Source organism: Emydura macquarii, unplaced genomic scaffold (assembly GCF_026122565.2).
Source record: "Emydura macquarii macquarii isolate MOO-44397 ecotype Brisbane River unplaced genomic scaffold, CSIRO-AGI_Emac_v2 contig_3114, whole genome shotgun sequence".
In the NCBI taxonomy this organism is placed as follows: Eukaryota; Metazoa; Chordata; order Testudines; family Chelidae; genus Emydura; species Emydura macquarii.
Genome location: NW_027133251.1, coordinates 6,321,350 through 6,344,493, shown reverse-complemented (window position 1 = coordinate 6,344,493; position 23,144 = coordinate 6,321,350). Strand labels below are relative to the sequence as shown.

At 38.6% G+C, this 23,144-nt stretch overlaps 1 protein-coding gene across 1 annotated transcript in view; it reads right to left on the bottom strand.

Moving 5' to 3' along the window:
- Positions 1-2,032: 2,032 nt before the first annotated feature.
- PIK3C3 (phosphatidylinositol 3-kinase catalytic subunit type 3) overlaps positions 2,033-23,144 on the bottom strand; it is a 126,019-nt gene continuing 104,907 nt past the window's right edge. Inside the window, exons 24-25 of the mRNA XM_067530866.1 lie at positions 7,280-7,405; positions 2,033-2,304 (exon numbers count right to left, since the gene is read on the bottom strand). Of these exons, the coding sequence (XP_067386967.1) occupies positions 2,290-2,304; positions 7,280-7,405 (141 nt within the window). The 3' untranslated portion in view covers positions 2,033-2,289. The remainder of the gene's footprint in view (positions 2,305-7,279; positions 7,406-23,144) is intronic.

Here is a 23,144-nt window from a genome sequence, read left to right as displayed (position 1 = left end):
AAGGTTATAGGTGCATTCCATCCCTAGTGGACTTTCTTCTACCAAGGCCCCTTGTCTGGATGTATGCGGGCAGAAACTAGCCTAAAGCCAAATAAGCTACGATTGATATTCATGAGATTCAAACCAGTTGATTTTTTTCATTTTTGTAAGTGGAAGTCCAGCTATTACCCAGGGTTCTATCAACCCAATGCTCTTGGTAACCTTATTCTGTGCACGGTGGTGTCAGGAAATAAATCAAATGGAGATATGGCTGTCCAGCAGATAGATGGACTGTTAGAAACTGTATAAATACAAGAGTGCTCTCACTTAAAATTTATACTTTTCTTAGTCTCAGGAATTTACACAGGTCTGCGACAGGTTAGTAAAACACCCCAACCCTCAATAATTACCAGATTTTGGGGTGGTTCTCAAGCAGCATAGCGGCAGCTTTCCGATTGGCCTGTCTTCCAGCTGTCATTGGGGGACCCCAAAATCCGTGTCCAAGAAGATATCCCTCAAGAGTCCAAACCTCTCCCACCCCTAGATATCCTTGTTAATAGACAATAACATGTGAATTGGACAAACAGTTTCAAAAGCTAATGAAATGGTTTTCTCAGATCACTTATTAGTCAGATGTGTTTGTGCAGAATCTGCATATCTTGAGGCCCTGACAAACATCTCTCAGAGGGCATGCATAGATAAGCTTCTTGCTTTTCTCCTAAACCGCACATCCACCAGAGACTTCATCGGGAGGTAGGGGATGGTGGTGGCGGTGCAGCGTCAGATAAGGTTGAGAAAAAGGCTCCCCTACCTTCCTGGCTTAGTCATGCCAAGGCTGTACAGACCTGCAGAAAGGTCTACCAATTGTGGCTGCTGTTAGCAACAAGTATGATAATCAATGTTATACTATCAAGTGGTCCCTGGCTCTTTTACTGGTCTATCAAAATCTCCCTATACACAGTTTGCTTTCCTCTCTACTCCTACCCTCCTTGTTTAAAACATAACTATGAAAAAAAAGGATCATGTGTGTCCTTTGAAAAGATTCATTAGATAGAGAGATATGATAATTATACTTCTTGACCATTCAAACATTCAGTATAAATCCTGACATGCAACATGATCATTTTCTTCTAGCCTTATTTTTACAGCATTTCTGTGGAGTAGCGGTAACCTTGGTATTAAGCCAGGAATCAAGGATGCCAGGTCTATGACAGGACAAGACAAATTCAAAAGCTTAAATGAGACAACTCAAAACTGCGTCAAGGAAGAATTTATTAGAGTCAAGGGAAATATTATATCTGGTCACTGTACATTGATGTTCACAGTTAAAGTGAGACGTTACTATAAACCTATACTGTGCCTTCTGGCTGGCTAGTCTGTTAGGTTGACAGATTCAGGCTAACTCTAAAATTAGCTGTGTAGATAGCGCTTCGAAATTGCGACTTGGGATATGAAGCCCACCCCACTCTCTAGGCTGCAGAGTTTGAGCTCAAGCCAAAGTTGCAACTTCAAAAGGATGTCTATACAGCTATTTTCAGAGCGCTAGCAGAAGTCATATTAGTATGAGTCTATCGACCCAGGCTGGAAAGCTTGCTGCCGTGAGCTGCGTAGACGTACCCACAGCGATTACTTCTAATTACGTGCCTGTATTTGGCTAACTTATCCGTCCTTAAAAATATCTTTTTTTTTTTTTTTGTAAGCAAGAAAGAATGATTGTTCTTTCCAAATGAGAACACTTCCCAAAGTGGGAAACGGTCATATGAACCCATTAAAAACTTCAACTCCAGGTGAAAACTGTTGGGGGGCGGGGAAAGGAGTTCAACAATCCTGTTTTTTAGGCTAATGAGAAATCACAGTCTATACCTCTATAGGCTGCACAGTGCATGTATCAATGTCCAAGTTAAGTGCAGCAATGGACTTCAGTTTCTAGGTCCCAAAATATAGTAACCGAGACACAAAACTAAATTCACCATCAGGTGCTGGATCTCTCTTCTGCAGCTTCTTCCAGTCATCTTTGGCTTTGGAAGTTGCTTATTTTACCTACATGGCTTAAATATTTTATAAGAAATATATTCAGTAACATCTCGGCCCAAAGTGGGAAATAAATACATGTTTTCTAAATAATTGTCATTTTAAACCGTGTAATAATGATAACTCAGAGACCTAGCCCCTGCCCTCCAAGCAATTTGTGCTGTCAGATGTTCAGTTCTCGCCTTCAGGTGTGGTCCTGAAAAGTCCATGGATGACTCAAGAAAATTTCCTTGTTGAACACTCATTGATACTTCCTTTTCCGCCCAAAGTAGATGATGTTTATTTTCTCCAATACTAGAAAAGAAACATAGTAGGATATTTATTCAGCTTGGATACTCAGAAAATCAGTTAGGTGTAATTGTACTCTGGGCTGTAGATTTCATAAGTCCATAAAACACTTAAAGGCAGGTGAACTTCATGACCTTTAATAGAACAAATATCTGTGAAATACACTCTGTTTATGTTAGCTTTTCCACTTGACAAATAGTTTTCATCCAGCACAAACATTCTCCCTGGTGTCTGATGCATTTTGTTTGGTTTACAAGATTTCCTTTTCCAATATGGGAAACCAAATTGGAACTTTGCAGCAAATGAGAAAGGAGCGCCATCTACCAGAGCTTTGAGATCCAACATGGGATGCTGCCAAGGCTGCTAATTAAGCCCACAGTGCCTGAGAAACCCAAGAGCAAGTTACCTAAATATGATTTAAATTCAGCTTATTCAAAACCATTGAACTGTTTTGCTACAAAAAATTGCAAAACTGTACTAACGAGTTTGAAATGTTCATGTTCACAACGGTGCTTAAAATAACAATCCTGAGATGTAATAGAGTCCGAATTTGTAATTTATAAAGACAATAAGAGCTAAGTAATTTAGTAACTTCCACAACTGGAAATGGTCAAATCTGATTTCTACTATTTTCTCTCTATATAGACTTTAGTACTGCTGCTAAAATGAAAATAACCATCTCCAGAGGATACTCAGTCTTTATAAATGTGAATTGAAATTAATATGTACATCATCTTCTCTTCAGCAGTCACCACACAAATATAATATTTTCTTAAAGTAGATTTTTTTTTTTTTAAAACGGGAATCTGCATTTGAGGGACTTTCAAGAAGAGAAGATCGAGATACTGAAAATGGAGATGATAAAAAATTACACAGGATCTCAGGCATTCAAATAGATACGTTTTTCAACAAAAACTTCTTTTAATCATGTCTCTAATACACTGTCATTTATTTAAAAATAGAAAAAAAAAATCACTGCTTCTCAGTAACAAAACTGATGCCAAAATAATCAGTTCTCTTCTTTATACAACATGAGCTTTACATAAACACAAAAAGTGGTGCATAAGGGCACTGACATGTAATTGTTACTACAATAACCAACCTTATTAATAGCTCTTATATTAACAGGTGCAACAAACAGCACAGATTGCTGTGTGCAAGTCCATTTTGGAAGTGATAAGAAAAATAAATATAGATGGATAGATAAACGACTATAAACAGACAACGCACTGAAAGGCATTTCAAACAAAAAATTACATGGCTTTATGCCAAAAATCTGCGATTTAAACAAGTGCCTAATTTTAGACAGTATTTTTAATTGCTATTTATAATACTCTGTGATTCATTAAAACAATATTATTACATATGCACAAACTGAAAATTTCAATTGTCCACTGCACAAGATGACTGGTTTATTGTAAATTCAATTGAGTATTAATTGTTCCTTTGTCTACTACTTTACACAGCAAATTTGTGCAGCAACTTCTAGAAAAAGAAGGCTACACAAAGAAAAAGTTAATTAGAACGCTCTTTGATTAACAAACATTAAACATTGCTAAGAACGCTCTAACTCCACTGTAACAACACACAACTTAAAGAGGTGAGGTTCTTACATTTATTTCCCTTGAACAATATTTGCATTCATAATTTTTTCTAAAAAAAGCCTCACACTGGGGGTCTCACACCCAGTCCACCTGCTCTTTTTGTCTCTTCTGCCCTCTCATGGCTACGCACCTTTTTGCATGCTCTCCCTCATGGCATGAGTAACTATAGGCCAACATGAGGCCCAGCGCCTGGAAAAACATCCTAATTAGCATATTGTAATTCCTCTCCTTTCTACAAAAATGTTCCTAAAAATGCATCTGTTCCATGGAAAATTCCTGTGTCAATGACCATACACCCCATGTCTGTTAATGAGACACATCCTCATTGTTTTAGATTGTTTTCTACCCACTCATGCCCTTCTGGTGTATGTGCCTATTTTTCAGAGGTGCTGAGCCCAATCAATGAGAAGTGCAGATGCACAGCATCTGTGCTCATAGGCAACTGTGGCAGGAATTTTGTCCTTCATTTAGAACTCCCTGTGTATTACAAATCACTAAAAAACAGCGTACTCCAATGCCTACTCACCACTAAATCTGGTTATATGCGAAGGCTAACATCACTTATCGTGGGAAAAATCTAGATATTGAATCCAGGAGAAATATGGAACTCAGAATTATAAATGGGGCTGGTAGCACTGCCTATTAAGGTTGCCTGATACTTCCCACTGTAAGACTTAGTCTTCATTTCAGTTTCATAGATTCCAAGGCCAGAAGGGACCATTGTGATCTGCTTATAATTTTGCCAAACTGTTTGGGCTGAAAAATTTAGCCAAAACAGTTCAGCCATTTCCAAAAAATAGGTTAGGGAAATTTACATTGCTATGCACACGTTAAAAAATGTTGGCCACCTTGTTTTTGAAGAGCTATAGAGTGCCCTAAGTGATGAAAGTGGGACTTGAAATTTGGCAGAGGTAGCCTTCAGCTTTTGCCATGCCTGTAAAAATTTGCTCAAATTTGGCCAAATTATAAGCCTTTTACCTACCAGATCAGTTCCACTATATGCTGCAATGTAGGCACAGTAACAGAATGAAGGACAAAACAGCAGTCTATATGCTTCCCATCCTATTAGAAACCCTTAGCTTCCTAAATCAGAGGTTCTTATGGGTACAGCCCTACAATTAATATGAAAACTGGGTGTGCGCTGCTAAGTCACAATACCTGCTCCACACACAATTTTAAATGAATTTTAAGACAGCTTTTCAATGATTTATCATCAAACATGTCTTCAATTTAAAAACCATGGGCAAATGAAGAGAATGGTTATGAATGAACAAGTCTAATTTTAAAAAAATGGATGACCAAGATCAAATCCGTAAACTCTGATTTATTAGTGCTGCTTGGAAAATGCATTAGCAGCTAGCTGGGAAATTCTGACAGCCATTTAAGACAAATGAATTTCTATCGCAGACATGTCTAGAAAAGGACCGGCATCATTTTTTCTCTTTACACCTATGTGGGTCCATTCAGAATCAAAATCAGTGTCTTAGTCACACCAAAAGAAAAAAACACTCGTGCAATTTTTTACCTTCAGAGGATAGCTTCTTGATACTTGTACTCTTAGATCCTGAACTCAGTTCTTACAAGGAATCAATCACTGCCCTACACGTAGTAATCACAGTAACCTGGAGTGACCGACTATAAATATGAAAGATCTCTCTCTCTCTCTGCATTTTCCTTCTGTTCACATATAAAAATAGTCATTACTGAAAAACACATTTATTAAGTTAAGCTTATATTTCTTAGTATGTAGGGTAGGATTAGTCAATGGGCAGACTGCAGGCCAAATCTGGACCACCAGGTGCTTTTGAACGGACCTGGAAATGTATTTACTTATTATCATGATTGTTCTTATTTTTAAAATTACTTTCTCTAGAGTCTGGACTTGACTATATCTTGAGCACAAAATTTGGACCGTCACAAAAAATAATTGACTAGCCCTGCTGTAGGGTAACAAACGTCTTGAAAATGAAAGATACAAGTCTGCATCAGACTTGAGAATTAAGTGAAAGATCTTTTGCCCAAAGGATAGCCACAGAAACAGTCCTCCTTACATGAAAATTAAAGTTTGGGTTTGATTTTGATCAGTCTTTTGGAAAACAAATTTCTCTAAAGCCTGACTGGGTTTTTTGAGAACAAAGTTTCTTGATTCTTCTCTGAATTGCATTTCTCCTTGTGAGACTGATACTTAAGGCAAACAGCGTAATATCTTAAACAAATCCCTGATAAATGTGATCTAGACAAGTCAGAAAAACCTTATGACCTCAAAGATGAACAAAAATGCTTTTGAGAGTATCATTTTATTGCACAACAGTATAAAGATATCATCACGCCACAATGGACTACAATAGCATTAGCACATACACTTTATGTGGCTAAAACTTCATTCTTCCCATAATGAAGTGTGCATTCTGATATTAAAAATGATAGTGGAGAGGGAGACTATTTCCCCATGGAGACTTCAGAGCTTTATAAAGATAACTAGTTGGAATACACTGTTTAGAAGCCAACACTTAAAGTCACCCATCAACAACAGTCAGTAATTGTGTTGGAACTGAAGCAAGAGTAGGAAAATGAGAACTTCATTTTTACTTGCTAAAATTTCTCTTCTTGGAGATAACATGCTCAGGAGTGGCAGCTCCTCCACTTACAGGATTCAGAGACAGCACAGAGCTCTGTCCAACAGGTAGACTTTATCCTTAAGAGCTCACCTACGCAGAGTCTGCCAAAACAGACTACTTGCAAGACTGAATAGCACTTTCCAGCACAGTTGCTCCTGTTTTTTGTGGACATGTCTTTAAGAAGGCTGTCCCTTGCTGTGACCAGCTGTCTACTGCTTCTGAAGTCTGCACGGGGAAGACCCACAAAGTAGAAGTGGGTGCTGATCAGAAGAGAAATGTAACCACACAGTTTATTTAACAGAGGAACCACTGAGAAAAGATTGCTCTTTCTGAACTTTATTTTTATGGATTTAATTTTCATACTATATAAACAATGCAGAGGACTATCTAGCTCATAATATTTCGTGAACTGTGAATCTTAAAGCTGTTTAAGATCCCAAATCTTTAATACGTAGGTAGAAAATTACTAATAAATACACTTCAAACTGGGAAATCCTTCACTTGCTAAAATCTGAGATGGCAGGCCCTTAAAAGTTTCCTTTCTCCTGGTTGTGCCATTGACCATGCAAAATTACAGAGGCTGCTTTGTCATTGATCATTTGGGAGGCTGTTCTGAAGCTAACAACATTTAACCACTTCAAAACTCCATAACAAAGTACAGGCTAGTAAAACATTCATCTCTTTGTACTCACAGTCACACTCACTATCCCTCTTTTCACCATGAGGCCACAGAGAGCCCATCAATCCGTTGTATCTTACCTGAGCAAACTTGTGTATTTGTTCTACAACAGCTGCAAAGAGAGCATGGACACTTTCATCAATTAGACTCTGCATGTAATGTACAGCTTCTTCATCAGAGAGGTCCAAACGGAACTTGTCCTGCACCTGGGAAGAAGAGATGACAAAGATCAGTCCTTTTACAGAGACACAACTCTGGCCCTGTAACTGTAGTATGAAATTTTACTATATTTCTATACAACAGGGAAAATTCCATCATTCAAAAAGCACATCCTGCTCACACTGGACAGAACAGCTGAGCTGCACACAAGTATCTATGGGCAGAAGAATTCAATCCTATCATTCTGTATGCATTTCTTCAGGGGAGTGGAAAGGAGGAGAACATTGAAACTCTAGACATATTTAGAATAGAGAGAAAAATCCTATTACTGAATCATAGTCTAATTCTAAAGCAAAAGTCATTTCTACCAATAACTGAAAGCAAACAGAATATTTGTTTTAGAAATCTGATTTTGGGGAAGTGGGCAATCTACTGACACAAAGTTTCAAACCAGGCAGCCTACTAGGAGCTAAGCTAGAGCAATGGGTGCCACTACAAGTACCTAAATAAAACAGTGTCTGTAAGTAAGCTTAGCATTCATTGTTATGAGACACATCAAGTTTGATCTCTACATATGGGCGAGAAAAAAGCTCTTTGCTTTATTGTGAAAACATAGCTGAAATATTTTGGATGGTCCTAAGAGTTGAAAGCCTGTGAGGTTCCTTTTGCCTAAAGTTAAATTTAGAATAAGTTGTCTTTTTGAAATTTTAAGACAATTAAGTAAATAATATGGAGTCAGAGGAAGAATGTGCACATCAATCCTGTCAAAACTGATCCATATGGTAGGTGAGAATTTGATTAACTCAGATTACATCCTTCATATGTGAACAGTTGGTTGGAGACACTGCTACTCTTACATCGTTTATTGTTTTGACAGCAGCATATTTTAAATACTGTACCAAAATGGTTTGCACAGTACTTACAAATTGTACACAAACTAAATGTTGAGAGCATTATAATTAAGGATAAAGCAGCAAAGAGTCTAGCTTTCTTTGTCCCAACCTCAAGCAAAACCTTGACTGATGTACATTTCATAAAGGTGAAATAATGGCTTTTTATAAATTCAGAGTCTAACTCCTTAAGAATAGTTCAGCCCTTGTCAAGATGGCAAAAATCACGGAAGTATCTTTCAAGCATGGACACTTCTCCCCTATAATAAAACTTTTTTTTTTTTTTAAATTGAGCTGGCAACAGCTTAGCTACATTAGCAAACAATAACCATTTCACAGATGTGAAGAGTGAACCCCTTCAAATGGAGTCCCCAAAGTCAGGCACCTAAATACCTGGCCAATGTTTTTTATGAGTGCTCAGCACTACAGAAAAATCATCCCGCTTCAACAGGGGGCCTAAAATTACCTCAGGTAACTTATCGAAGATCATGCGAGTCAGTACACCTGAGACTAAAACCAAGGAGTTGAATACACAGTCTTCTCTAACCACTACCACTCCCAGCTTCAATGTTTGGAATTCCCAATACCATTGCCACAGGGTGACTAGCCTCTGTAACAATTTGACTAATGTATACTTAAGGAGTATATTTTGAAAGGGTTGAGGTTCAGTCTTTTTATTGGTGCAAATTTACCTCTTTGTGCTCCTAAAGAATGTTGGGTAACAAATATGAGCACTTGTGCATCTAACTAATAGATTTAGGAGAAGAATAGACCATTATAATCACAGGTCTGATCTCCTGCACACAGGTCATAGAACGCCTGGAATTTCTGTACAAGAACATCACTTTTTGAGCTATAAGTATATATTTTAGAAAGGCACCAGGTTTCACCTGAAGACTTCAAGATACTGGGAAACCTCCATGTCCCTAGGTAAATTGTTTCAGTGATTAATTACCCTCATTATTCAAAAGCTATGACTTATTTCTAGTCTGAATTTATCCAGATTCAACTCCCAGCCACTAGATTTCATCACACCTTTTTCTGCTGGATTAAAGAGAAGTTCATTATCAGAAATCTCTTTCCTTTGTAGGTACTTATAGATTGTGATCAAACTTATCTCCTAGCCTTCCCTTGGATAAGCTAAATATATTGAGCTTCTTAAGTCTCTCACTACACTTTTGTTTGTGAAAGTTGAATATTTTTTGTAGCTTTTTTCTGAACCTTTTCCTAGTTCTCAACATCCTTTTTGAAGAATCCTACTTTATATTTCTCTGCTTATACATCACACAATCATGTTTTCCCACTTAGTTATAGCATCATACTAGGAGCTTAATGTTGATTAGCCACCATTATCCCCAAAGTCCTTTTCAGAATCACTGCACTGCAGGATATTGTCTTTCAGTTTGTAACTATGACCTTCATTCTTTGTTATTAGATGTAGGACCTTGCATTTGGCTTTATTAAAACACATGCTGTTCAAATGAGCACACTGTACCAAGTGATACAGTCATCTGTAATAACTGATCTGAGCCCATTGTTATTTACCACTGCCAGTTTGTCTCTTCTGCAGGCTTTACCTGCAATGATTTTATATTTTCTTTCAGATCACTGATAACAATATTGAACAGTAATGACCTAACAATTCTCTGTGGTAATGCACTAGACATACCCCATAGGAAGATCTTCCATTTATAGTTTCTTTTTATATCTATCAGTCAACCAGTTTTCAATCCATTTCATATGGCCTACATTGATTTAGTTTAGCATTACTTTTTCAATCAGAATGCCATGCAAGACTAAGTCAATGCCTTACAAAAGGCAAAGTATATTATGTCAACTTGGCTATTTTTATCAAACACAATTCTAATCTCATCAAAAATCAATGTCAAGTCTAACAAGACCAATTTTCCTTAAAATCATGTTGATTTGCGTCCTTTAGGTCTTTACTGACTGTATCCCCTATCAGCCTTTCCATGAATTTATTCAGGTCTGATTTAGTACTAAGCAGCTATAGGTACCCTGGTCATCTTTTTAAATATTGGCACATTTGCTGTTTTCCATTTTCTGGAACACTGGAGAAGTTCTAAAATTTGTTAAAAATGAGTATCAAAAGTTCAGAGAGATCTGTGACCAGTTCTTTTAATATTTCTGAGTGCAAGTTACACAGTCAAAATATTAATTAAATATTAACTTTAATATTTGCTGTTTAATATTTCCTGTGATGGAATAGAAAGAATATTATCACTTTTTTCTCTATACGCACAATTTTCCAAAGTGCACCCACAACTGAATTCTGGGTGCAAAATGCGATAGATCTCAGAAACATGAACAAAACTGCTAAGTCAAAACAAGAAAAAACCCAAAAACCAGATGAGCAAAATATATGTTTTTAGCCTAATGTGATCTGTCTTTCAATCAATGTTGCTCCATTTATGAAGGCAAAGCAATGCCAAGAGAATCAGAAGCAAAAACAGTTTTTACTTCATCTCTAGGTATTATTACCCAAGCACATCATACACACACTGACGACAATCAAGAGTTGATTGCTCATTGCTCTGTAATAGAACATCCCTACAATTGGTCATTTATCTGTTTATTGCTTGCCTAATGAAAACCCTAAATTATAAGCCCCTTATTTTTGATATTATACAGTTTTAACCTTTAGCAACCCATTAGGATCCCTATTCAGAAAGATACTTTAAACAAGGGAGTAGTTGCCAGTTGACATCAATGAGACTAGTTGTGCTTAAAGTTGTGCAAATGCTTAAATACCTTCCTGAATCAAGGCACAGTTTTCCAGATCATTTTTCATATTCATATCATTGTGAGGCTGTTATTATACTTTAGCAAAGGTAACGCTAAACTGTGCTCTGTGCAATCCTTGTAATCAAGCACTTACTCTACTCATTTTTTAATCTGTTTGTAGAAGAATGTCCTCGTCAAGAGCCTTAAAGCTACTGATGTTAAGATGCTGTATCAGCCAAATGTTGATAATGACTATTAAATATTTATTGCCTTCCTTGAGAGGAGATGGGCACACATTTCTGTCCAAATATACCAATTCTGCTAGTTAGAGATTAAAATTAGACTGCTATTAACAATAGGATCAAATACTGCTGAGCACTAGACCCTTCCATGAAAGGTTTTCAGTGTTGCAATTAAAAATGACAGCTACAAACTAGGTGAGAAGGAACACGAAGAAATAAATTATTTCTTGAGTTGCAGTAGCAGCAGCAGCAAGATTAATGAACACCGATTTATGGCTCTTGTAGCAAAACTAATACTAATGTGTTACTTCAAATCTCTCAGTTGCAAAGCAACCCATAGTTTCTCAAAATACAGGTAATACTGGGAAGAGATGTGTGTGTTTTTACATGATTTGGGAAATCACAAATACTTGGATCTGAAATACACAAATAGAGTGCCTACTACAAAGACATCAAAACAAACAAGTTAACCTTGTGCAATTTATATACAACCTTACTTTTGGAATTTAAATTACCCAAGCCCTCCTTTTTCATGCTATTTAAAGTTTGTTTTAAAATTAAACTTGTCTATTGAATCAAATTAAACAGAATTCCATACAAATATTGACTATTACTATTTGTATATTCTAGAATGAGAAGCTTGGACAAAGATTAAAAGGTTAGATAAAATGAGGCTACTGTCTTTTAAGGCTTCAAGTTATTATAATTTATATTATTGTAGCATCTAGCAGCCCAAGCCATGAACCAGAACTCCACTGTGCCAGGCATTGTACAAACAGAACAAAAACAACAGTCCCTGCCCCAAAGAGCTTACAGTCTCTTCCCACTATTTAATTTTATCTTCAGAAAATTAATAAAAAAATTATTTTGGTAGCACCCAGAGTGTGCTATCAAATACATAGAAATACCATTTTCTAAATACAGTAGAGGCACAATTCTGGTTCCAAGAACAGACGACTAGGGCAAAAGAGAACAACAAATAAACAGCTATCTTAAGAAATACATATGATTAGGACAAGAAAGCAATACTCCAGTTACTCTCAAGTATGGCAGTGTCAGTATGTTTCTTACAGTCTTCATATACAATTTGAATGTGGGAAAGAGACAGGCCCTGAGAAAGGTCCTTCTGTGAACAAGGGATAGCATGGATGAAGGCATGGAGACAAGTATAAGAAGCTGCTCACCATTTAAATTGAATGCACGAGGGAAATGAATAGACAGGAAAAAAAAAATCTCACATCTTTGTTCTGTACATCGCAGGCTCACCTCAAATGTGAGCTCAGCTGGCTACCAAACAGAGGAAGAGGAAAATTGCAATATAATCCTAAAGCCACGTGATCTCAACAGATCTCAAACACAATTGGGTTAGACCTGATCAGTGATTGGTTGGAAGACATTCAGAAAAAAAACGCTGCAGAAGATGAAACTGGAGATTTAGTAGGTGACGCTCCTCTCAACATCTCTGAGTCAGTGACCCAGCACAGGGCTAAGAAGCATTGCGATGCCAGACAAAGATATTTCTTTTAACTGATATGCGCCAAAGCTCTTTGCATATTCCATTACTGCTGCACCGAACAACATGTTCCACAGCAACTGGAGAGATTGTAGATAGAGCGTCAAACAAAGCATCTTTCTGCTTTGCTCAACAGAGAAAGCTTTCATACAATATTTAACATGGCCAAAGCCACACTTAGGTGGAAATTCTGGGTGAACCGTAGATAGAAATGATGTCTGATTTATTGCTATTGGGAATATTTTACTGTTGTTCTAATGATGTGAATGTGGATGGAAGTAAACAGTGTCATAGAAACTGATTTGAAGTGTGTTTTATAAAAGGAAGGGACAACATATTTCATATATCCTGCTAGTTCCATAAGCATTTAATAGTTTATGTCTTGATTCATCAAGCTTATATATACACAAAGCCTTTAAAGTATTAGTTAATTTGCTAGGGTTCCTTTTTCTTAGTTAGCTTAAGAGAGAAATAAACAGATGATTACCAGGGAGAATCATTTATAATTCTATTGTTAAAGAAACAAGTCTTACCTACCACCAATTTGAGGGTCTAAATTGCACTCTTTCTGGCTTGACTGGACTCCTGTTTAAGCTAGGCAGCACTGTCTCTTAAAACCAGTCAGAGAAGTTGCATATAAGTGACCCCACACATCTCTCTGTGCTCCAAAGAGCTAACTATGTTGCTTCCATGGCACGGCTAGCCTTAGCTAAGGTGTAGGCTAGAAAAGTATTTATTTTCTCCAAATTTGTTTTAAAAAAATCTCTAAGGCAGAACAGGAGAGCTAGCCGTATATTGACAAGCAATATAAAGGATTGACTGTAGATAAATATTCACCAAACAACTTTCAACCTCTCCCCTAAAGCCTGAGATAAAAGATTGGCTTTCCAGCTTGCTCAAGAGGTTAACAAATCTGAGCTCCGGGGGACAAGAAGGGAAAGCTAGTCCCAAAGCCAAACTACAATCCTGGAGTGTGACATGTTACCAGCTCTTTCTTGCACGCATTAAATGTCCTCCAGCTGAGAAACCACCATTGATCTCATTTGGGGCAGCATCACACAGGGAGAGAGGCACTCACTGAGGGACCAGGTTCTGAACTGTTTAGGGCTTTGCAAGTTAAAGTCAACACCTTGAATGTCACATACAAGTTTACAGAAAGCCAGAGCCAATGCAGGAGCACAGGTACAATGTGCTCTCAATGTACTGAACTTTGGTTGCTTGTCTGGCCCTGCAGATCAATACCACTAGCACAGTGGGCTGCCTCAAGTGTGTGTGTCTGAAAATAGCAGTAAACATAATATTTTAATTTTACTTGGGAAAAAAAAATGTCTGAATACTGTCCCACAAGCAACAGCAATGAAAGGTCTACCACCAGGGGCCCCTTTCTTTATGTTTGTGGAAAACTAATTTTATATAATCTAATACAAACTGACGTGTAGTAGTTTACATTTAAATTTGTTTTGCTCTATTAGAAATAGGAACAATGTAGGAAATACAGAGAAAACAACATAAATCCAGTGCATAGTTCTTGCCCACTCCATCTGTTACATTTGTTCTTTGTGCAAGAATTGAATATTTCCCACTGCCACAAATTTGACTTCCAGTCCTGTGCTGTAGCCACAAGACAAATCGGTCTTCCCCAAAAAATGGCTTAGTAGATTTTTATGTCAGAAGGGACCATTAAATCATCTAGTCTGACCTCCTGTATATTACAGACCATTACATGTCACCCATTTATCCCAATATTGAGCCTAATACATGTTTGACTAAAGCATCCCTTCCAGAAAGAGATCCAGGTTTGATTTGAGGACCTCAAGAGATTGAGAATCCACCACTTGCCTGGGTAGTTTGTGTCAATGGTTGTGTCACTCGCTGTTAAAAAGAAACTGTGCCTGAAATGAATTAGTAAATTGGGGTGTGATTTAAGTCATTTTCATTACTTTTTGAAAAACTTGAAGGCAATATATTATCAAGAGTTAATGCTTATCTGAAATTGCTTGAATGCTCCTCATAATTAAAGGACAAAAGATGCCCATGTTCACATTCTGACTGAATAGTTTACAGGAGAACCTTTTCCCTTAAATAGTCTTATTGATATTTAATTCACAGACTAATTGTAAATCAGTCATTATATAAGCTGCCCACTACTTGTGCCTCCAGCAAGGTTAAGCAGCACTGCAGGTGTTGACTATGATTAGCTACTCAATAATTTGATCATTGGAATAAAGATTTGCTCATTGCAGTCAGCTAGTGAAATTTTTAAGACATCTGTGTGCCTACAACTGAGTAACATCCTCTAGATCAGTGGTTTTCAACCTTTTTTCATTCGTGGATCTCTACAAAATTTTGAATGGAGGTTCAGATCCTTTTGGAAATCTTAGACATAGTCTGCGGACTTTCAGGGGTCCGTGGACAACAGGTTGAAAACCACTACTCTAGATGAAAAAAACCAGAGTATCTTTTGATTAAGCCATGCACCTGCACATACCCATGAGTAACACCATTGCCAGGACTTAAAGAAAGTCATTTGATGTCAGATTCTCTGCAGATACTAGAATGCTCAGTTCAGGGATTTTTATTTTTTTCATCTAAAGTTGTTAATGACAGTCAGCATTCAGCGTTCTGCTTTGACTCCTACCACGCTTCATAGTTCCCTGAACATGGCATTGTTTGGTTCTCTCTACTCTACAGTTTTATGTCAAAATAGTTAATTCTTCCACCTATTCAGATGTTTCTTGCATTCACATGAATAGATTTACCTACATGGTGTTTTGGAGAGGACCACAGCTTTTGTCTTGAGGCAAAAATCCTACCATACTGAATAGACTACAGTTTCTGTGAAAGCATCTAAAGCTTTCAGTAAGGTTTTTTTATTTGTAGAATTGAGCAAAGGTATCACCAACATTCTCAGATGCTAAATCGGATCCTCTTCCTCTCTGATCTACAGAAATAAGGATGTTAGCAGCAACAATATGTAAACAGAACACGAAATGTTTTAGCTTTGAGTCTCATTCACGTTAGCCAAAATTAATAATTGAAGCAGTGGTATGATCTGGACAAACAAGAGTGTGCTTATGTCCAAATAGCAACTTTTCTTAGGATTTTTCTACCCTGATATAATCTGAAATGAAGAATATAAGAATGGCCATATTGGGTCAGACCAATGGTCCATCTAGCCCAGTATCCTGTCTTTAGACAGTGGCCAATGTCAGGTGCTTCAGAGAGAATGAACAGAACAGGTGATCATCAAGTGATCCATCCGATCACCCATTCCCAGATTCTGGCAAACAGAGCCTAGGGACACTTCAGAACATGGTTTTGCATTCCTGCCCATCCTGTTTAATAGCCACTTATGGGCCTATCCTCCAAGAATTTACCTAATGTTATTTTTTTAACCCTGTTATAGTCTTAGCCTTCACAACATCCTCTGGCAAAGAGTTCCACAGATTGACTGTGCATTGTGTTAAGAAATACTTCCTTTTGCTCATTTTAAACTTGATGCCCATTAATTTCATATGGTGACCCCTAGTTTTTGTGTTATGAGAAGAAATAAATACCCTTAGTTATCTCTTTTTGAAGATGAGAAGTCCCAGTCTCCTCATATAGAAGCTATATATAATCTCTTCTCATATAGAAGCTGTTCCATACTCCTAATCATTTTTGTTCCACTGTTCTGTATCTTTTCCAATTCCAATATATCTTTTTTTGAGATGGGGTGACCAGATCTGCACTCAGTATTCAAGAGTTGGGAGTACCATGGATTTATATAGAGGCAATATAATATTTTCTGTCATATTATCTATCCCTTTCCTAATGATTCCCAACATTATTAGCTTTTTTGACTGCCACTGCACATTGAGTGGATGTTTTCAGAGAACTATCTACAATGACATCAAGATCTTTTACTTGAGTGGAAACAACTAATTTAGACCCCACCATTTTATATGTATAGTTGCGATTATGTTTTCCAATGTGCATTACTTTGCATTTATACAGATGCAAAATTATAAGACTAATACATTTGCAAAACTAATACCCTAGAAATAGAAAGACAAGTGTATAGCAAGCTCTACCGCTGCAGTCCTTAAATAAATGGAGGGAAAGGTACGTCTGTCTATGCAAAATATCATTAGGCAAAAATAAATCATGCTGATGTTGAACTCCCCCAAAAGGTTAGACTTTCCCCACTACTCCAGAGCAGTAGGTAGATGTAATGTTGAAATAAACCAGATCAACTATTTTCAATCACAACAGTAAAACGTATCAATGTTTTGTACAGACACAGAAAGTCAAAAAAGACTCCTCTCAGCATGAATAAACCCAGAAATACAGGGGTAAATTATATGACTCCATCTCTTACAAACAGTGATCTATTCAAGCAATTAAACAAAGACAGGTGTCAACCACTGTCCAAAACTGTACACAGGCAAACCACAAGAACAAACATTACTTCCAGATTACCGATTTCTAGTACTGGATTCAGGTACATGTGTTACGGAATTTAGTGAAGCACAGACAGCTTAAATTTAGTAATGTTCACTATCAACCACAACAGATCATCCATCCCTTGGGCCATACTATAGCTGACTTGTGACATGGTACAGACTTCCCAGATACCTCACCTCTGTTGCTTCATTGATATGAACTGCTGTCTAGTGGTTAGAGCAGGGACTCTAGAGCTTATCTATTTATCAAATGTGTATAACACCTAATTGCCTCACAGATGTGCTAACATAATTAATTATTGCTAAAGTACTTTATACTGACTTTTACCAAGCATCTCAAAGTACAAGAGTGAAGGATTATTAATAAATTGTTCCTTTTTCCTGAACCAAAGGATTCCCATTGACTTCAAAGGGCACTGGATCAGGCTGATGGTTCTGCCTATGACTCCTCCTGTAACCTTAAGAAAATCACTTCACCCAACTCAATTTTTCTGTCTATAAAATGGGGGCACACTGCTTATAGATGCAGAAAATTTCAACATGTGAAATTTCAATAAAAAAAACAAAGCCTCCCCACTTTCCCTGTTTTCTGACAAACTCTGTTACTCATCTCAAAGCAGTGCTGTGCGGATTAGTTAATATTTGCACAGGGATTTGAACATGCAAAGTGCTTTGTAAATGCACAAGCATTATTATATTCCCCAGCAAGAAAATTACTCCACTTGAATCACCTGAATCTCACTGCCTTTCTGCACATACTTAACTACCCATACTGTAGTTATCAACTGCTTGCTGGGGAAGGGGGACTTTTACCCATACATGTCCTTGATATGCTGGCTTATAAATGAAACAGTAGTGACATCTACTGTAATCAATGAACATCTGAAGCAGAGCTCAGTCAATTAGAGCAGTGTGTTCTTTAATGCTTGCTGAGTTCTTTGTGTGTCGATGAATCATTGGTCCCCAATGTTTTCTAATTTAAAGGTCATATCTGCCATGAAGGACAGATACAAGCCATCTGGCTTTTCTGTTCAAATTGGGAAGTTTTTTTTTTTTTTTTTTCCTTTTTTTTTTTTTTTTTTTTTTTGGAAGTGTGACAATGCTGCATTGTTCCTGCATCTCAAAAGTGATGATCCCCCTTTTGAGATATTGGCTTTGAAATTGGTTACAGGTTTCAATCATTACAAAAAATATATAGAATTGCCTTATTTGAAAAACAACCACCACAATTAGCAATTACTATAGCAGCTGCACAGAAAATAAGAAAGCAAGCTGTTGTTGGCTGGAAAAAAAGGCATTTATATTCTAATTACTAATTATACAATGGCAGCTTAACACACAGATTTTAAGGCAGTCCCTATTCCGGAAATCTTCAGAGTTAGCCGAAACAGACAAAAACAAGATAAAGAGAAGGCTACTGCACTTGTGCTGTAACTGAGGTTCTTTGAGATGTGTGTTCCTGTGGGTACTCCGCTTTAGGTGTTCATGCGCCACTGCTCTCATAATCGGAGGTTTGTAGTAGCAGTGCCCCAGTTGAGCCGCATGTGCGCGGTCCCCAACTCATGCTGCTTTAGGTGGTTATCTGGCACTGTGCAACCAACCCCCTTTAGTTCCTGCTCTACTGCAGAGCTTTTAGTGTGAAGACTCCGAAGTACAGGGGAGGAGGGAGGGTAGTGGAGTACCCACAGGGACACACATCTCGAAGAACCTCATTTACTGCACAAGGTGAGCAACCCTCTCCTTCTTCAAGCGATGTCCCTGTGAACGGGCATTTTAGCAACCAGCCAGGTGTCCAAGCCACAGCCAGTTATTGGGATAGACTAGCAATTGTTCTGCTTACTGTTTTTAGCCATTTTCAGGCCTTTGCAGGAACTTAGTACAAGTAGGCAAACCGGGAAGGGAAGGGGATAGATTGTCAACACGTGAAGTGAGCCTGGCTCCTTGCATTCTCTCTCTCTCTCTCTCTCTCTCTGAATATGCTGGGGCAAATGTCTGTGAAAAACAGGAAGTCTGGATATTATTTTAGAATTGTCCGTATAGGGAAATTTAGCTATCAGATTACCAGCTTAAAACTGCTTGCCTAACAATATATATATGTATGTTTAGTGACATCTCTAACGCCTGCTTTTGTCAAGTGATTGATTTGTTTGGTCAGCTATGTAACATTCTTTTGATTGATAGGTCTCTAACTTTTGGGGTATAAGAGGGAGGTAGCGAGTCTGAGTCAGGCGGATTGCTTTGTGGACACTTTGAAAAGATCTCCAGGCACAGACAGAAGGGCTGGCCATCCAGAAATCTGTGACTGATTCACCTGAAGACTGCCTCAAACCTGGGGGGGTAACTATCAAATTTTGGGGTACTCTAACCGCCTATTGTATTTGTACGTGCTTAAGACTAATAAGTTGAGACTTCCAGTGAAGGTAATTCCAATGGGAATTGTTAAAGACCAATAAACTAAAGATTTAAGTTAAGAGCCCTTAGTTTTGACTTGTCTGTGCCTGCCATATAGCAGGTGGAGGTATTGCATTTCTTTTGCTTTATTTCCTGATACCAACGCACGGAGATTAAAAGTTATCGGGCCCAGGAACCCTGGGTAACACCTGGGCATACTCCACTTTAGGTGACTTCAGAGCAGTGCCCTCCAGTGGATGGAGAGGGCTTTGGAGTTGAAGTCCTGGCAGATGATAATATGGTAAATCCGAAAAGTGCGTCGGAACTTGCATGTTGTTTTAGTGCGTAGTGTTGTGCGATTGTATGTGGTGAGGCCCAAGCTGCAGCTTTACAAGCAGATATATTATTGAGGAATGCTATCAAGGTAGCTACTGCCCTAGAGGAATGTGTATGAATCCCTTTAGGTTGTACTGATGATAACATAATTTGATAAGTCAGAAATAAGTCAGATAAGCCACTGCTTAGATATGGTGTCTCCTTTTGAGCATTCAGCAATTGATATGAATAGTTTTGTAGATTTGCTGAATTATTTTGTTTTGTCTATATAAAATGCCAGCACCCTGCGGACGTCTTAGGTATGAAGTATCAATTCTCGTCTGTTGTCATGGAGTTTAGGGTATAATGTTGTTAGATGGATGGGCTGGTTGAGGTGAAATGAGGAAGCAATCTTAGGTAACAATTTGGGATGTGGTCTAAAGGTAACTTTATCTTTAAAGAAGATGGCGTTTTTGGGTCCGCCATGAGGGCTCCCAGTTCTTCAATGCATCTGGCTGATGTGGATGTGACGAGAAAGGCTATTTTCACTGAAAGGTGGAGGAGAGAGCAAGTCGCCAAAGGTTCAAACGGGAGTCCAGTGGTACCTCGAACAACTGGTTGAGGTCCCATGATGGGGAAGATGTTCTTACTTCTGGGAAAGTGTTGCTGAGGCCTTTAAGAAACCTTTTGGTGATTGGGTGTGCAAAGTCTAATGGGTCGTCCACACTGTGGTGAAATGAGAGAAAAGCTGAAAGTTGTACCCTCATTGAGATCAGAGAGTCCTGATTTCTTAAGTTCTAGTAAGTAGTCCAGTATCAAGCATAACGGAGCAGAAGCTGGTGTGACCTCTTTGTTTTGGCACCAGTTATCAAATCATCTCATTTGTTTGGATGTGTGTGTTGGGTAATCACTCTACAACTGTTTAAACAGATGTTCTGTACTTCCTCCGAGTAGGTTATTTTGGGTCCTTGTAGCAACCACACCTTGAGATGGAGTTTCTAGGTTCAGATACAGGATTTGACATGTGTCCTGGGAAAGGGAATGAGGGAGAAGAGAAACATGGTTGAAACCTTCTGCAAATGTCAGTGTAAGGGAACCATGTTTGTCGAGACCATGTGGGAGCAATCTGAATTACTGTGGCCTGTTGTAGTTTGATTTTGTGATGCATTTGCACATGGAGGGGAATGGGAGGGAAGGGGTATAAGAGGGGAGTATTCCATTTGATAAGGAAGGCATCGCCCAGGGAATGATGGACCAGTCCTACTCTGGAACAACATTCAGGACACTTGACATTGTGTGTACTCGTAAATAAGTCTATGGTTGGGATTCCCCATTGCTTGAATATGTTGTTTAGCACTCGTGTGTCCAATTCTCACTCATGGTCCTGAGAAAAGCTCCTGCTTAATGCATCGGCTGTGGTGTTTTGACTTCCAGGTAGGTATGATGCTGTGATGTGGATGTTGTGTGCGATGCACCAGTTCCATAGCCATATGGCTTCTGTGCACAGATAGCATGAACGTGCCATCTCCTTAACTGTTTATGCAGAATATGAATGCAACATTGTCTGAAGATTTGTATAGTCCTGATCTTGATTATGGGGAGGAAGTGGAGCATGCATTGTGAACAGCTTATAATTCTAGTAGATTTATGTGAAGTGGGGAGTCTGTTGGTGACCAGTGACCCTAAGTAAATTGTGTGTTGAGACGTGCTCTAGGAGGGATGCATCCATTGTGATGGTCATCACTGGGGAGTCCTGTACGAAAGGCACTCCAAGGCAGACATTGTCTGGTTGTGTCCAGAGAAGTGAGTGCTTTATCTTGTCTGGCATTGTAAAGCTTTCTGTTTATACTGTGCTTTCATGGGCAATAGGTCATGTGGAGCCAAGCTAGTATGCTCCTCCTATGTAAGTTTGCGTGCTTGACAACAAAGGCTGTTGCAGCCATGTGGTCCTAAAGTTGGAGGCAAGTCCTGGCTATTATCTGAGGACTGTTTAGTGTTGTGGAGATGAGGTTGTTCAGAGTGAAGAATCAATGTCATGCTAGAGATGCTGTGGCCTCAGGCGAGTTGAAATAAGTGCCAACGAATTCCTGTTCTTGTACTGGTGTTAGCGTTGATTTTTCTGTATTTATCTGAAGGCCTAATCATTCAAACAGAGCTACTGTTTCTTCAGTTGCACCTAATGCTTGCTGTCGAATTGATGCTTTCAGTAAGTAATTATCTAAGTATGGGAATATCATGATTCCATTTTTGTGTGGGTGGGCAGCCACTACAGCTAGAACCTTTGAGAATACTCGAGGGGCAGAGGATAGACCAAAGAGTAGGAAATTGTATAGGAAGTAATGCAGGTCTAGAGTAAACTGAAGGAACCTGCGATGTGACAGATGAATTTTTATATGAAAGTATGCATCCTGTAGGTCGAGACCAGCCCCCCCCCTTTCTAGAGCTGGAATGATGGTGGCTACTGTGACCAACTTGAAGTGCTCAGTTTTCATGAACAGGAGCCATCATAGATCGAAAATGGGTCTCCACCCTCCTGTTTTATTGTGTGTGAGGAAATAATGTGAATAAAAGCCATTTCCTCTGTATTTTGTTGGTACTAGCTCTATTGCGCCCAAGTGTGTGAGGTGGTTTACCTCTTGATGCAATAGATATTTGTGAGATGGGTCTCTGAAAAGGGACAGGAAAGGATGGTTGGGGGGGGGGGGGGGGAGGAAGAGGAAGAGTGTGGAAGTACAAGGATTGGAAAATCCATACTCAACTCTCTCTAATACCCATCTGTCAGTTGTGATGGTTTACCAGATTGGATAAAAGGGAATTAGGCGATCTCCAAATGGTTGGGAGATGGTAGATGGTTCCAGCATTAGAAGGTGTGGGATTCTTGGGCCCTTGACAAGTGTTTCAAATTTGCTGCCTGGATGTTGATTGTTGAGATGTGGTGGTTTGAGGATGAGGTTGCCGTCTCCTCGCAGGCCTCTGTGGCTTTGATGTCCATATTGTCTGTGCTGAGTGTAGGAAGTGGTTCGGAATCTTTGTGGTGTGTCATATTTTCCCTGTCTTCTCTTGGTTCTAGGTGTATAGATTCTCAAGAATCTCAGTTGCCTTAAAGTCCTTCGCTGTGTGAATGGACTTGTCTGTTTTGGTGGCAAAGAGCTTTGAACCTTCAAACAGAAGGTCTTCCACCATTGATTAGACTTCTCTGGGAAATCCAGAGGGATGGAGGCAGGATGCTTTCCTGATGACTACTG